Here is a 16,535-nt window from a genome sequence, read left to right as displayed (position 1 = left end):
TTGTACTTTGTGCTGGTAGGTACTGCTTGTTAGTGTGCTGGTACTGCTTGTTAGTGGGCAGGTACTGCTTGTTAGTGGGCAGGTACTGCTTGTTAGTGGGCAGGTACTGCTTGTTAGTGGGCAGGTACTGCTTGTTAGTGGGCAGGTACTGCTTGTTAGTGGGCAGGTACTGCTTGTTAGTGTGCAGGTACTGCTTGTTAGTGGGCAGGTACTGCTTGTTAGTGGGCAGGTACTGCTTGTTAGTGGGCAGGTACTGCTTGTTAGTGGGCAGGTACTGCTTGTTAGTGGGCAGGTACTGCTTGTTAGTGGGCAGGTACTGCTTGTTAGTGGGCAGGTACTGCTTGTTAGTGGGCAGGTACTGCTTGTTAGTGGGCAGGTACTGCTTGTTAGTGGGCAGGTACTGCTTGTTAGTGGGCAGGTACTGCTTGTTAGTGGGCAGGTACTGCTTGTTAGTGGGCAGGTACTGCTTGTTAGTGGGCAGGTACTGCTTGTTAGTGTGCTGGTAGGTACTGCTTGTTAGTGGGCAGGTACTGCTTGTTAGTGGGCAGGTACTGCTTGTTAGTGGGCAGGTACTGCTTGTTAGTGGGCAGGTACTGCTTGTTAGTGGGCAGGTACTGCTTGTTAGTGTGCAGGTACTGCTTGTTAGTGGGCAGGTACTGCTTGTTAGTGGGCAGGTACTGCTTGTTAGTGGGCAGGTACTGCTTGTTAGTGGGCAGGTACTGCTTGTTAGTGGGCAGGTACTGCTTGTTAGTGGGCAGGTACTGCTTGTTAGTGGGCAGGTACTGCTTGTTAGTGTGCAGGTACTGCTTGTTAGTGTGCAGGTACTGCTTGTTAGTGTGCTGGTAGGTACTGCTTGTTAGTGTGCTGGTAGGTACTGCTTGTTAGTGGGCAGGTACTGCTTGTTAGTGTGCAGGTACTGCTTGTTAGTGGGCAGGTACTGCTTGTTAGTGGGCAGGTACTGCTTGTTAGTGGGCAGGTACTGCTTGTTAGTGGGCAGGTACTGCTTGTTAGTGGGCAGGTACTGCTTGTTAGTGGGCAGGTACTGCTTGTTAGTGGGCAGGTACTGCTTGTTAGTGGGCAGGTACTGCTTGTTAGTGGGCAGGTACTGCTTGTTAGTGGGCAGGTACTGCTTGTTAGTGGGCAGGTACTGCTTGTTAGTGGACAGGTACTGCTTGTTAGTGGGCAGGTACTGCTTGTTAGTGGGCAGGTACTGCTTGTTAGTGGGCAGGTACTGCTTGTTAGTGGGCAGGTACTGCTTGTTAGTGGGCAGGTACTGCTTGTTAGTGGGCAGGTACTGCTTGTTAGTGGGCAGGTACTGCTTGTTAGTGGGCTGGTACTGCTTGTTAGTGGGCAGGTACTGCTTGTTAGTGGGCAGGTACTGCTTGTTAGTGTGCTGGTACTGCTTGTTAGTGGGCAGGTACTGCTTGTTAGTGGGCAGGTACTGCTTGTTAGTGGGCAGGTACTGCTTGTTAGTGGGCAGGTACTGCTTGTTAGTGGGCTGGTACTGCTTGTTAGTGGGCAGGTACTGCTTGTTAGTGGGCTGGTACTGCTTGTTAGTGGGCAGGTACTGCTTGTTAGTGGGCAGGTACTGCTTGTTAGTGGGCAGGTACTGCTTGTTAGTGGGCAGGTACTGCTTGTTAGTGGGCAGGTACTGCTTGTTAGTGGGCAGGTACTGCTTGTTAGTGGGCAGGTACTGCTTGTTAGTGGGCAGGTACTGCTTGTTAGTGGGCAGGTACTGCTTGTTAGTGGGCAGGTACTGCTTGTTAGTGGGCAGGTACTGCTTGTTAGTGGGCAGGTACTGCTTGTTAGTGGGCACGGAAGTTGAGGCTGAGCTAGGACCACCATGAGTTGGAGACAAGCTTCATCAAGATAGCAAATTTGGCTAACTAGACCTGTGGATAGTTCATTAATCAGCAGTCTGTGCCAATGGTTTATATTTTCCCTGTTTCAAATGACTACAGTAGATTACTTGTGGTTTTTCTCTGCATTTGAACATTTATCTCTTTGGTTGTATTGTTATCTTATACTTATAATAGATAAGATATTCCTACATCCTTTATATTCCTTTATCATTCTAGGCAACTCGTTTGCTTCCAGAGTCATCTCAGGAGGATCTGGACCTCCAAACACACCGCCCACAGTTCCTGGGGGACAGCGAGGACCAGAGCAGGCGCTCTTACAGGTAATCCTGGCCCAGGCCCAGCTCCTGAGGCTGAGTGCCGACGGTGCACCTGCAGTGGCCAAGTGCCTTGCAACTCAGTTTTCTTGGATTATAAAATAGTCTTTGTTATCACTCCGTGTTTATAAGGCATCCAGACAGTTGTGCTTCTCATGCTCAGTGGTTGATTACATGAAATGCTTTGTGTCCTGCCGAGTTAGCGCATTTACCAATTCAAAATAACGCATTTAAGATTACTAATACCCTGTGCAGAGCTTGATCTAGCAGGCAATTGTCCTTCCCTCTGTTTTGTACGGCCCCTTGTACTGCCTGAGTGTAGGCAGTGCCATGGCTTAGCCAAGGTCACTGACCACGCGGTGAGCGTGCTGAAGCTACCTTTGTTCTCTCGTGTGGCCTGGTGGGGCTGCTCAGGAATTGGCTCTGAGTGAGCAGGGCCTGAGTTCTCTGTGTTTTACTTCTAGGTGTGACTATTGCCACAAAGGCTTCAAGAAGTCCAGTCACTTGAAGCAGCATGTGCGCTCACACACGGGGGAGAAGCCCTACAAATGCAAGCTCTGTGGGCGTGGTTTTGTCTCCTCTGGTGTCCTCAAGTCCCACGAGAAGACACACACAGGTTACTGTCTGTTTTCTGTAGAATTTGTGACTTTCTTCAAGTTTCAGCTTCATTGATGGAATCCCTGCGTCATTCAGATGCGTCGTGCAGTTCACTCGCAGTGGTTAGCCATCTACAGAGTGCCACAAGCACCACTGTGCATTCTTATGTTCTTATTGCATCCAAGAGGAAGTCTTGGCTTTTTATCATTCTCTCCCTTTTTCTCTTAATACCACCAACTGTAAATGATCCTTAATCTGTCTGCCTCTGTAGACTGCCTGTTGTAAACACTGCCCAGGAGTGAGCTCATAGATGGTCTGTATTGGTCAGTCTTTTCACTCCGTATATTATAGCGTGGTGTTCAATGCTCATCTGTGCTGTAGCATGTATTAGTGTGATGGTCCTTTTTATGATCCATACTAATTGATTATACAGACAAAGCAAGTTGAATTTACTGACCAATTAGGTCTACTGTTTGACCTATGAATATGGATCTGGCTTTAGCATCCAGGAATGCAGATGCTGGGCCATAAGAACAGCTTTTTTAGGGCTGGGGATGACGATTATTGGAGAACCCAGCATGTGCAAAATCCTGGGTTCAAAGCACACAAAAGCAAATCCACTTGTAAAGTTTCATGTTTAATACAAACTGTTTCTCAAGTAACATGTTGTCCAGCACATGTATGAAGGTCTGACTCTTCTGCATCCAGATCAGGACATTGTAGTGTGTTTTTCTTGCTGTCACCATTCTTGGGTGGGCAGTTGTCACTTGTTGGGGTTTGATTTGTGTATTCCAAGTGGTCCATGGTGTTGAACTTCTTCCCGTGCACTTGCTGAGAACTGCCAGTTCTAATCCCTCTCCCATTTCAAAGTTACGGTTGATTGTTTTATCCTCATCAATTTGATAAATCTTTTATAAATATAGCATGGCCATTTATGACATGGCTCGTGATTAGATTATAGTTACCCATTGAACACATTCCATTTAATAGAATTACAGATTTAACATCAATATGTGTTCTGTATACGGCCTTATTTGAAAATGACATTGTACCACTTACAGATGCGTACAGAAGAAAAGCCTGAGGATGAGTCTGTTGGTGACGAGGGAGTGGTTTTAGGGCTGTTGGAAAGTCGGTTCTGGGATACTAGAATATAGGAAGAGCTGTTCAGGAGGCAGGGAGAGTCAAAATGAGGGAAGCTAGGGTCAGGCAGGTGCTGCTTCTGAGGCACTGTTGTACCAGACAGGGCCATCTTGCTTTGCTGTGAGCAGCCTCTTCTCAGGGCCGTTCACTGTAGGAGAGAATGTCATCAGACATGCTCTGTTAGCGTCTGCGTTTCTAGCACTGTCCAGTTAAAATGTCATAACCTGAACGCCACATAGACTCTGCTGTTCCAAGTCTGTTTGTCTCAAGTGCCTATGACTTGAAGATACTGGAGTAAGGCCCTCTCTGACACGCTCCTGTCTATCGCTGTAGGTGTCAAGGCATTCAGCTGCAGCGTCTGCAGTGCCTCTTTCACAACCAATGGCAGCCTCACGCGGCACATGGCCACACACATGAGCATGAAGCCGTACAAGTGTCCGTTCTGTGAGGAGGGCTTCCGCACTGCGATCCACTGTCGAAAGCACATGAAGAGGCACCAAGCAGTTTCTTCTGTAGCCTCAGCAGTTGCAGAAACAGAGGGAGGAGGTATTTCTGTTTTAAATTGCAACTTTACTGGTCAGATGTCAGTTTACTTTTCAATTGCATTGTAGTCTTACAGATTAAGCTTAATAGTACCTTGTATTTTTAATTTGAAAATTATTATAAGTGAAAATGATTTGTGTATGTGTGGAGGTCAGAGGGCAACTTGTGAACTTGGTTCTCTTCTTCCACCTTCATGGAGTCCCGGGAATTAATATAGCTGTAACACACCCCCGCCCCCGCGCGCGCGTGTGTCTTTTTTTTCTTTTCTGAATGTGGAGGCCTGCTTGGCCTCAGAGAATGTTGAAAGGCTCACAGTGAAGACACAGGGGCCTGGGGCTGTCCAGTGCCCATGCGCTGACGTGTTCTGTATTCAGCGGCCACTGCGTTCACGAGCATTGTGTAGAGCTCATTCTAGCCTCTGATGCTGTGCTGTGATTCTATGATTCCGCATTTTAATTTCCCTCGACTGAGGTTTACACATGTATTTGACAGATGCGTATACGTAGTTTTGTTGTGTGATTTGTGCTGTGTGATGCCGTGGGCACACGTGTACAACAGACATACGTATAGTTAATACGATGTGCAGTGAGTCAAGGCACAGCTCATTTTTCATTTTCCCTGAAATTGTAGGGTGCCCCGTGAGAGTTTCCTTCTGGCCAGAGATATGCTGGTGTCACATTACAGTAGCTCACTGAATTCACACTAGGCCCTGCAGTTTGGGACGCTCATCTTGCTTCCTACCAAATACCCGGGTTAATTTGTCCAGCTCCCTCCCGCTGTGCTTATTACTCGGTGTTCACTCACGCTGCTTCTGTTTGTGGATGGTTTCCTTTTGTAAACCCACGGGTGACATTGGAGTTGGAATGAATGTGCGTGCTCTATTACACAGCTGATGCCAGTGTGCAGCACTGTCACGTTAGTGAGTGCAGTTCTTACACAGCCATGCAGAGTGTGTGTGTGTGTGTGAGACAGAGAGAGAGAGAGAGAGAGAGAGAGAGAGAGGGAGGGAGGGAGGGAGGGAGGGAGGGAGAGAGATTGATTTAAAGTGTCTTTTCTCCATTCTTTAATTGAGGACTCTTTGTTATTTTATTATTTTATTAAGTTGGCCTCTGGTGTTTGAGCATCTGGTTTTATTTACCTAGTAATCAGTTTTGGCCTATAGTCACATAGTCTATGAGTCCTGGCTTTGTGGGCTGTGATGCTTTTTAAACTCCTGCTGGCCCTGTACTGGCAGAAGCCACCCTTTGCCCACAGTGCTCTCTTCCCAGTCTCTGTTTTTTCTTCCTTCTTCCTGGTCAGATGAGTTCCCATCAGCTCCAAGTGGAAGAGCAGCTGTTCGCTGCTTGGAATGTGGCTTACTGATTCTAACTTCATTTCATCTTCGCTTTCTTATGTTGAAACTTGATTTTTATTGTTGACTTTGTACCCTTTTTCTTATGCTTTTAATAGACACATGTGTGGAGGAAGATGAAGAGAATTCTGACAGGAGCGCATCAAGAAAGCCTCGTCCTGAGGTCATTACTTTCACAGAGGAGGAGACAGCCCAGCTTGCCAAAATTCAGCCCCAGGAGAGTGCTACAGTGTCTGAGAAGGTCCTGGTGCAGTCGGCTGCAGAAAAGGACCGCATCAGTGAGATGAAGGATAAGCAAGCAGAGCTCGAGGCCGAGCCCAAGCACGCCAACTGTTGCACGTATTGTCCTAAGAGCTTCAAGAAGCCCAGTGACCTGGTGAGGTGAGGCTGCTGCTGCTCTTCTGCAGCTCTTGCAGATGTGAATGTGTACCTCAGTGCTTGTCACTCTAGTGTGGGAAGTTAGCTGTGGGTATGTGGTTGTAAGCCTGCGTCAACTTGGTAGTGAGCTCATACCAAACCGTCACGAGGAACTCCACTGCTTATGCATTTTTCTGTATGATTGCAATAGAAGTAGAAAATGAACCAACTTAGTTGAGGAACAGAGAGAGTGCTTGGCTGCGTCAAGTATAGAAGACCAGCAGATATCTTCTTACAGAGGGCTGGGCATCAGTGAGAGGACACAGGACAGACTAGTGACCAGCAGATGTCACAGACAAGCAGCAACTGATGATTGACACTCAGGATAGAGTGTAGCAGAGTAGTGAGGAACCTGGGACCCTGTCATAGTGAGGTTTCCATGGTTGTAAACAGACAGCATGACCACAGCAACTCTTACTAAGGTCAGCATTTCATTGGAGCTGGCTTACAGTTTCAGAGGCTTAGTCATTTATCATCGTGTTGGGAAGCATGGCAGCCTGCAGGCAGACGTGGTGCTGGAAAAGAAGCTGAGAGTTCTACATTCAGATCAGAAGGAGCAGGGAGTGAACTGGTTTGAGCTTCTGAGACCTCAAAGCCTGCTCCCACAGTGACACTTCCTTCAAGAAAGCACACCTATTCCAATAAGGCCACACCTCCTAATAGTGCTACTCCCTATGGTCCAAGTATTCACATATGTGAGTCTCTGGGGCCATTCCTATTCAGAGCGTCATAAACTCTGAACTGTAGAGCTCCAGAGCTGTGTAGAGTGGGAAGAAACAAGCCATAGCAGACACTGTTACCCAGTTTTCAGTAGGACACTACGTGTGGCTCTAGGAGACACTGAGCCTGCAGGAAGGGCTCGTCTAGTACCTCAGTAACCGCCACAGCAGTCCGTCTTCACTCACACAGTGCGTGATCCATGGACTGCTCATTTGTCATGTAGTCAAGCTTAAAAAGCTAAAATATGGATGTAGTTAAAAACCAAGTCCCTTACTAGAAATGCTTTCTTAATAGGCATGTTAGAATCCATACTGGAGAGAAGCCATATAAGTGTGATGAATGTGGAAAGAGCTTTACTGTGAAGTCCACTCTAGATTGCCACGTGAAGACCCACACAGGTAAGGAGTGGCCCCTCAGCACTGCAGATGCCTTACTTAATGTTTTTTGCACAGAGGTTTCAAAATTATAGAGAACTCAAAATTAGGAACTAAAAAAACAATAGACGTAAAAGGTTTGTTTGTTTATTTATTCATTTATTTATATAAAAGGGAAATCAAAAAAATCTCAAAAATCAAATTATAAATTATCGCTGTTCTTGTTCATCCTTCTGCTCTTCTTTCACAAGGTTCCCTGTCAGTCTCATTTGGGCTGGCCAAAGAGATCCATTTTGCTGCTGTTTGGAAATTCTCTTGATAGTTACCAGATTATATTATCTTTTTATGTGAGGAGAATAATGTTATCAAGGGGAAACTGGTGTCTTGTTTTTTGGCTCTTTTCATCATGTGATTTGGGGATCTGAAAATCAGTTATATTTAAAAAGCACAAGCCTTTGTTCTCTGAGTTCTGCAGTTGTAAGGCATCTTCTCCAAGCCACAGGATCCTGTGTGATATGGGCTAATAGCAGCCCAGTCTTGCCAACTGCATGGAGACTATATATGTACTAAGGTATAGCTAGCAGGGAGTGTTTGCATGTAGGAGCATAGAACGCTCCATGAGTGTTAGACATCGCTCCCATTGTCCACTAGGTAGCACCGTCAAGTTAGCCATATTCCAGAATTCTTGATGTCGAGATTGAACGATCTACAGAGGGGCTTTCATACATTTATGTGAAGCTCTGTTACTCTCTCCTGATGCATTACTGTTGGCAGCTAAACAGGGACGACCTCACCTATTAAGAGTTCTCACGCTGTGTCGGCAGGCTCCCAGTGTCTGTTCCTTATGCTGTACTGTAAACCTGCTGAGGGTGCATGGCTAGCTGTGCCTGGTGCTTACCGTCTAGTCCACTGTGCTCGCATGCTCGATGCCTGGTGCTACTCCGTGCAGTTAGCGTATTCTGCCTCAGCTGGCCTGGGAGTTCAGCTCAGGTTACATAGATAGGTAACAAAGGTGTTTTCTCCCTCTGGAGACCCCGAGCAGCATAGAATCACAGACTTACTGTAGCATCTGACTCTACCTGATCATTGCTGGCAAAAAGTAGTACTTATTTCCTGGGTGTTTGATCCTGAGTTCTTCCAGGGCAGTCACTATCAGTGGCGTTTGTGCCTTGGTGGTGGTTATGCAGGTGACCATGAGGAAGATTCAGAGCGTGGTCCATAGACAGGAAGTACATCCTGAGCCCTGACTGTGGGCTGAGGATGTTCTCTGTGCACATTCTTCCAAGTGCAGTGTGATGATTTCAGGACACAAAGTCTCAGAGGGTTGTAGAAATGCTAACTGCAGACTCTAGACAGTGTGTCAGTGGGTTTCTGCTGCTGTTGTCATAGTTTCTTGGTTGAGAGCCTAATGTCCTTTGGTGTATGAAGCCAGTGCAGTGTGTCCATACTGTCTGGTATAGCGTTTTTGTGAACTCAGGTTGTCAGTAGCTCATTCTTCCTACTGTTCTTATAGGCCAGAAGCTGTTCAGCTGTCACGTCTGCAGCAACGCCTTCTCCACAAAGGGAAGTCTGAAGGTGCACATGCGTCTGCACACAGGAGCAAAGCCTTTCAAGTGCCCTCACTGTGAGCTACGCTTCCGTACTTCTGGGCGAAGGAAGACTCATATGCAATTTCATTACAAATCTGACCCAAAGAAGGCCAGGAAGCCTGTCACACGAAGCTCATCAGAAAATCTCCAGTCTGTGAACCTTCTCAACTCCTCTGCCACTGACCCCAACGTGTTCATCATGAACAACTCTGTTCTAACAGGGCAGTTTGATCAGAACATGCTTCAGCCAGGCCTGGTGGGCCAGGCAATCCTTCCTGCCTCTGTTTCAGGTAGGAAACCAACATGTGTCCTCTCCTCCATTCCCACAGCAAGACACTCTTTGAGCCTTTCCCTCAGAAGGCAGCAAGAAAAGTACACACTGTATCTGCATTCACATTTCCTCTTTGATAAGCTCGTTGTTCAGTGAGTCTAAACGCCCTTTCCTCCCCATTAGCGTTCTCACGACTTAGTCTAGTGGAGTTATCCTATTATTATTGTTTGCATAAAACGTATTAAATGTACACCACTGGGTTTGTATACTTACAAGTAAGTGCCACAGTTCTTACCTTGTTTGACGTCCAGTGGGTCTTCCCCCTCCATGTCTCTACTTGGGGCATGAGAGAGCTACACTGCCACTCGCTGGTTGCTGTCCAACTGTAGGCTACTCAATAGTTTTTTTTTTTAGTCTGTTTTCTGCTGTTTGAAATGAGTAAGATTATTTCACAGGGGCCGTTTTGTTAGAGGCAGATAATACAGGCATATTTGTAGTAAAATATTTGTATTCCTTAACATATGATAACATAACATGTAAAATTTCTATGTTCTAAAACTTAAGTTCTTTTGTTTCTCATTCTCTGACCAGCTGGTGGGGACTTGACAGTGTCTCTGACTGATGGAAGTTTGGCCACCCTGGAAGGCATCCAGTTACAGCTGGCTGCTAACTTGGTTGGACCAAATGTTCAGATATCTGGGATCGATGCCTCCAGCATCAACAACATCACATTACAGGTATGGTGACTCCCATGGTTTTCTGTGCTTTGACATTTCTGAGGCACACGGACGCAGGGCACTTGACTATGAGCATCTGTTGCTTTCCAGATTGATCCGAGCATTTTGCAGCAAACACTACAGCAGAGTAGCCTGCTCGCCCAGCCAATCACAGGGGAGTCCAGCACAGCCTCCCAGAACAGCTCCCTGCAGACATCAGACAGTACCGTCCCAGCCAGTGTTGTCATCCAGCCTATCTCGGGCCTGTCCTTACAGCCCACAGTGACGTCTGCCAACTTGACCATTGGCCCCCTGTCTGAACAGGACTCTGTGCTGACCACCAGCAACACTGGTAAGTGCCAGTGCTCTGTGACTGTCAGATTTGGGAGCTCGTGCTGCTGCTCATGGTGACACGTATGGCTTAGGTCAATCAGTGACAGTTTTAATTTCTTCGTAAAGCTTACCAACAAAAGAGAAATCCTCCAGTGTCCTTAGTTTCTGTGGTGATGATTCAGTGTGTGTATTTTGTTGTCATTGAAATGCTTTGCTCACTGGCCTTTGATTGTCATCTCCTACCCTGCTCTCTTCCCTGTGTCTCCTCCTTTGTGTACTGGGGAATCAGACCTAGAGCCTGTGAATTCTAGGGCACGTTTTATCCTTTCAGATAAAGCAATTAGAATGATTGATAATTCTTTAACCAAGATGCTTTTCCTGTAAACCAGGGGAAATGTGTGCGTTAGGTCTCAGTTATTTGCTTTGTGATGATGGACAGGGACGCAGGACCTCCCTCAAGTGATGACTTCACAAGGCCTCGTGTCCACGTCGACCGGCCCGCATGAGATCACCCTGACCATCAACAACTCCAGTCTCAGCCAGGTCCTAGCCCAGGCCGCCGGGCCCACCGCCTCTTCATCCTCGGGCTCTCCACAGGAGATCACGCTGACGATCTCTGGTTAGTGAGTTCACACTGTAGGCATCTCTTGGCCCACAGCTTAAGGCCATCTTGTCTGTGTCTTTTTCAGCACTGGTGTTTGCATAACATTGTATTTCCTTTACCTGGCAGGTTCAGATCTGGTGAAATCTAGTATCAGGAGCAAAGCCTGCTTTCTTCCTTGACTTTCTGGTTCTAGAGCTGATAGTGTAGCTGTGTTTAGAGTTGGCCGCTTTGTTACATGTTTTTATTCAGCAGAGACCAGAGCAGGCAACGTCCTGATTCTTGTTCCTGTTCTGTAAAGAAATATCACTCATTTGAGCTGTGCCCAAGAAGAAATTGCCAAAACCCTTCCACAGTGTCACCCTTCCATGGTGTCACCGACTCTTATATCTTTAGGACACTACTAGGATTGTATAGAGAGTTCTAAATATGTCAAGCAGAACACTGAAAAAAATGGATACATACTATTTGCAGTAAAGTACACTTGACACTAACAGTCACCCTAAGGTTAGGCCCCGTCCTAATGTCACCCCCTCCTTGCTTACTCTCATGGTGCACTCTGGCTTGTGTGACATGGGCCTGGTGTGTTTTGTCCACACGATTCCTTGCAAAAAAACCAAAAAGGCAGTGTTTTATGTAGCCCAGGCCTGCCTCGGACTCAGTGTAGCTGAGCATGACGGTGAATCTCTGACCAGCCTTTTGCCTCCTCAGTGCTGAGACTGTAGACACACAGCGCTGTGCCCGGCGCATTAGTCTTTCTGTTGTTGCTGTGATAGAGCACCGTGACCAAGGCAGTTTAGACAAGGAAAGCTTTATTTGGGTTATGGTTCCGGGGGGAGAGTCCACACTGACAGGCGAGGCGTGGCGGCCGGAGCCCAAGGTTCAGAGGTCTCGCCTCATCTGCACAAATGAAGCAGAGAAGGGTGGCCTGAAGTGGGGTGAGGCTGTAAACTTCCCAGGCCTTCTCCCAGTGACCTCCTCTCCGCAGTAAGGCTTTCCCCAGTGACCTCCTCTCTGCAGCAAGGCTTCTCCCAGTGACCTCCTCTCCGCAGCAAGGCTGCACACACCCTCTAAAGGCTCTGAGGCCTTCTCTAACAGTGACAAGTGCCAGTGGGGAACAAGTGTTGGAGTCCGTGAGCCTAAGGGGACGTTCCTGCTTCAGGGTATCACCTCCAGGGGGTAGAGTGAGTGCTAGGGCGTAAACCCAGTGCTGGGCCTGCTGTGCAGGCAGCCGTGGTCTAACTGACTTCCTCACCACCACCGCACAGTGCTGCAGGTACAAGCAAGAGCTTAGTCCCAGAATTCCTACTTACTTCCTGCACGACCTGGTGTAAAGGAGGGAGCATCCAAAAAATTAAGAGTGGAACTGAGATGAAATTTGTGAGGAAGGAAATAAAAAGTAAAAGCTTTGTTGTCAGGAGGCTCTCGCTTCCGACTGATACGCCATGACTTTCACCAGCTAGGACAGTGTGCATGAACATGGGGGTTTGGGATGCAGTGACCTTCTCTTTTGATTGTATATTCTGAGTTATGATGTTAGGAATATAGAAGGGTATCTTAAGAAAGCCGTTTGATCAGGACAGTGGGTGAAACTTTTTATTGAAAACTTTTTCTTTTTGAGTGCTCTCTCGTGTTAGATATGTGTGAGGCCTTATTAAAAACTCACAGAATTTTTAACTTAAATGCTTGTTATGTGAGACACGTTCTGATTGATTACTTGGAGTTTTGCGTGCCACTTGTTGAAAGCATCTTGATGCTATATACACATTGTCCCTTGCATTGTATAATGCACAGTGTGGTATGTGGTGAACAAAATGTTATTTAAGCCGGGCAGGTTTTGAACCAGTAGCGGATGTTCATGCCTGCTGGTGAGCAGTGGGAAGATGCTGGCCGGAGGCTGTCAGCACAGGGATTCTCTACGTGGCTGAGTCTGCAGGCTGTTGGTGCCTGTGACCAGTGACCAGTCTGGAGGTGGACATGGCAGCATTACTGTATCAAACTAGGCAGGCATGTGGCCACAGACATTATAATATCTATAATAACCATGACTGACAGTATAATATCTAGGTAAAGAGCTAGCTAGACTTTCATAAATGAAGGAACTTGTAACTTTAATTTTTTTCAGAACTTTTTAATGATGGTTCTTGAACACTTTAACCTCCTTGTGGCCCACCATCTACTAGAGATCGTAGGAAAGAAAGGGTATGGGGGGGGTGGGGCAGGGGGGCAGAATGGACCTGTTTAGAAAGGTTCTTTGGAGCAAGCACTGTCTGTGTTGTCTGGAAATCAGCAGTTCAGTTCCCAGGTCAGCAGTGGCAGCTCTGTCCACCCGCAGACATGTGATGGACACACCACAGTCCAGTTCAGTGGAGTCGGGGTAGCAAACACGAATCAGCAGCAGTGGCACTGCCTGCCCGAGCCAGCCAGGGACCAGGAGGAATGCCAGACGTTCCCTTCTCTCAGGGAAGTGAAGATCAACCAAGATGTGAGACCCATAAGCATTGCACAGCCAGCTCTGTAAGCAAGCTGAGTTCAACTTCCAAGTCCCTTCCGTACTCTCCAAACATGCGTCTTCCACATGTTGTCTCAACACGTGTCTTGCCTTAGTGTGCGTGTCTGTCTCAGCTGACATCACTCTGCCAAACAGCCCCAGTCTGCAGAAGCTGTGAGAAACTGTAGTATACCACCAGAAGTGTTTTGGTGTTTTAATGGCATCCCAACAAATGCAGCTCAACCATGTAATGTAAGGTGGACCAATACATGTGTGTCATTGGCTGTCTGCCTTCATCACATGTCCTTTCACATGCTTGCTTTAGCAGAACATCCTCTGTCCTGTGTCTGCTTCAGCAAAATGTTCCTTCATGTGTTTGTCCCAGCTAAACACCATCTACCTGAATAACCCGTAGGTCTCCATTTCGGGAACTGCACTGGGGACTGCACCGGGGGCTGGGCATCTCAGTGTGCGTCTGTAATTCTAACACTCTGCAGGCCTACTGTCACAGTGCTATGCCAGAAACAACAGTCAATGGTTTTTTCTTTCCATGATTTCAGAACTTTTTTTTATTTTTGTTTTTGTTTTTGAGACAGTGTTTCTTTGTGTAGCCTTAGCTGACCATGAACTTGCTCTGTAGATAAGGGTTGCCTAGAACTCAGAGGTCTGCCTGCTTCTGCCTTCTACGTGCTGGGATTAAAGACATGTCCACTTCTGCCCAGCAATTTCAGAATTTTAAAAATATCTAATACACAGATACAGAAATACACACATACCAAATACATTTGGAAACAGAATGCACAAGTACACAATACCGTTTTATGTCACTTTGTCATAGTCCTGCCTATCCTGGTGACCTGGATTAGATGCACTTGGGTTTTTACTTAAGTCAGGGTTACTAATATTATCATATCACAAAGCCTGCAGTAAATGTATCTGTATATGCATATATGTGGTTTACAGAATGATTGACACAAGTTAACACAGAGGCTTCAGTAGATAGAGTTAAAGAGGTTTCAGCAGTGGGCCAAGAAAGAGTCTGTATTGATAACAGACTAGGCTAACGCCGGAAGGGAGCTGCTAGGGTCATGGTTTGACACTGAAGGTGTTCCAGATGTGAGGTCAAAGGCAGAACCAGATTTTGAGAACAGAAAATCGTGAGTTCAGGTACACGTCCAGATAGTTCATCCAGATCTAGGTGAACAGGCAGACATTGAATAAGCCAACTTCAGCACTGGGTACAGTCTTCGGGTTACTACTGCTGTGAGGAAACACCTTGAAGTTTGTTTGGCTTACACTTCAACATAACAGTTCATTGCCAAAGGAAGTCAGGGTAGGATCTCAAACTGGGCAGAGAGCCTGGGGCAGGAGCTGACAGGCCATGGAGGGGTGCTGCTTACTGGCTTGGTGCCCATGGCTTACTCAGCCTGCTTTCCTATAGAACTTAAGACACCATCCCAGGGGTGTCCCCACCCACAGTGGGCTGGCCTCTCCCGTCAATCACTAATTAAGGAAGTGCCCTACATGCCTGCCTACAGCTGGACGCTGCAGAGGCTCCCTTCTCACAGGTGCCCCTGACTCGTGTCAAGTTGACATAGAGCTGCCGGCTTCAGGTACCAAGCCAACCTGAAAGTCCACGGACAGTGAGGAGGCCTCTGCTTGTTCGTCCTTGACATACACACGAGTATCTATGGTGACTGGTTGCTGTAAGGCCATGTCATCTTAGTGTCCTTGTCTCTGACTGTGGGGTCCGGGTGAGAGTTACACCCTTTCTTTGGTTTGTTCTTTCCCACAAGTTCTTATGCCTGGTTTTCCTGTTACTGTTTTAAGTTACATATGTACCCCTTAGGCCTCAATTCACCCAGTAAATTTATAGAGTAGCTCACTTTCTACTCCAGAAGTAAATTATCGATCAGTTTGTGTTGGATGTATGGTGCCTAACAAGTAAATTATTGATCAGTTTGTGTTGGATGTATGGATGTACAGATGTACAGATGTCCGGATGTATGGATGTACAGATGTTCGGATGTTCGGATGTGTGGATGTGTGGATGTGTGGATGTGTGGATGTATGGATGTATGGATGTATGGTGCCTAACAGATGGTGAGGTTTCTGGTCCACCCATGGGCTGCAGTCCTCCTCAGAATGGAATCAGAAGCTTGTAAGCTGCTTACAATTAGAGATCTCTGTCCTGCCTTACACTTTTGCCCTGGGCCGTGACCTCTCAGCCCAGATGGCAGGCGGTCCCTCTCAGGACTCAGTCCCTCTCAGGACTCAGTCCCTCTCAGGACTCAGTCCCTCTCAGGACTCAGTCCCTCTCAGGACTCAGTCCCTCTCAGGACTCAGTCCCTCTCAGGACTTGTGTCCATGTTGCGTATACTGTGTATAAGTCAGGTTCAGGCGCACACCTTTGCTTCCTGCACTTGAGAGGCAGAGGCAGGCGGGTCTAGTGAGTTTGAGGCCAGCCTGGTCTGCAGTATGAGTTCCAGGATAGCCACTTCTGTTTATCTATCTGTCTGTCTGTCTGTCTGTCTGTCTGTCTATCTATCTATTATGTATACATCATACAGCTTTCTGCCTGCATGTATGCCTGCAGGCCAGAAGAGGGCACGAGACCTGATTACAGATGGTTGTGAGCCACCATGTGGTTGCTGGGACTTGAACTCAGGACCTCTGGAAGAGCAGACAGTTCTCTTAATCTCTGAGCCATCTCTCCAGCCCCGCCACTTCTGTTTTTAATGAAAGTAAAGACATTTCTTTGTTTGCTAATACTGGATGAGGGTCTTTTAGCATTAGCTTCCTCTAGATTTGAGAGCAATCTATTATTTCCCAACAGTTCAAGAACAAAACTTGCCAACTTTGACAACAGAGGCAAAGACTTGCCCATTTTTCAAACTACTTCTGAAGTTTTATAAATTTACAGTATACCTTTTTAGAAGACAAGACCTTGTCTCAACATATTTAAAGCAATGTCTGCTTTTATTAGTGTTTTTCTTTTATGTTGAGATTACAATTGGGTCATTTCCCTGTCCTTACCCCTCTCTTAAGAGTCATGCTTTGTAAAATCCATGCCTTTGTTACAGTAATTGTTATATGTATGTATGCATCTGTGTGTGTGTGTGTGTGTGTGTGTGTGTGTGTGTGTGTGTGTGTGTGTGTGTGTATAATACATATGTATCTCTATAACTAAGCAGTCTTGTTACTCGTGTATAT

General features: G+C 46.8%; 1 protein-coding gene across 16 annotated transcripts in view; it reads left to right on the top strand.

Annotated features, from left to right (window-relative positions):
• Positions 1-16,535, top strand: part of Zfp236 (zinc finger protein 236) — a 94,627-nt gene that overhangs the window by 58,444 nt on the left and 19,648 nt on the right. For 13 of the 16 annotated variants that reach the window (XR_015642122.1, XR_015642128.1, XR_015642127.1 and 10 more), the window contains 9 exon segments: positions 2,079-2,182; positions 2,641-2,792; positions 4,250-4,462; positions 5,909-6,191; positions 7,242-7,345; positions 8,835-9,200; positions 9,773-9,918; positions 10,009-10,249; positions 10,670-10,849. Coding sequence is in view for 8 of the 16 variants with exons in the window: in NM_001427206.1 (NP_001414135.1) it covers positions 2,079-2,182; positions 2,641-2,792; positions 4,250-4,462; positions 5,909-6,191; positions 7,242-7,345; positions 8,835-9,200; positions 9,773-9,918; positions 10,009-10,249; positions 10,670-10,849 (1,789 nt within the window). In the remaining 8 variants the exon portion in view is untranslated. 16 annotated transcript variants of the gene reach the window in all.

This window comes from Rattus norvegicus, chromosome 18, assembly GCF_021556685.1.
Source record: "Rattus norvegicus strain SHRSP/BbbUtx chromosome 18, alternate assembly SHRSP_T2T, whole genome shotgun sequence".
Classification (NCBI taxonomy): Eukaryota; Metazoa; Chordata; class Mammalia; order Rodentia; family Muridae; genus Rattus; species Rattus norvegicus.
Note: the sequence above shows the minus strand (reverse complement) of the source record. Positions and strands in the feature narration are given on the sequence as shown.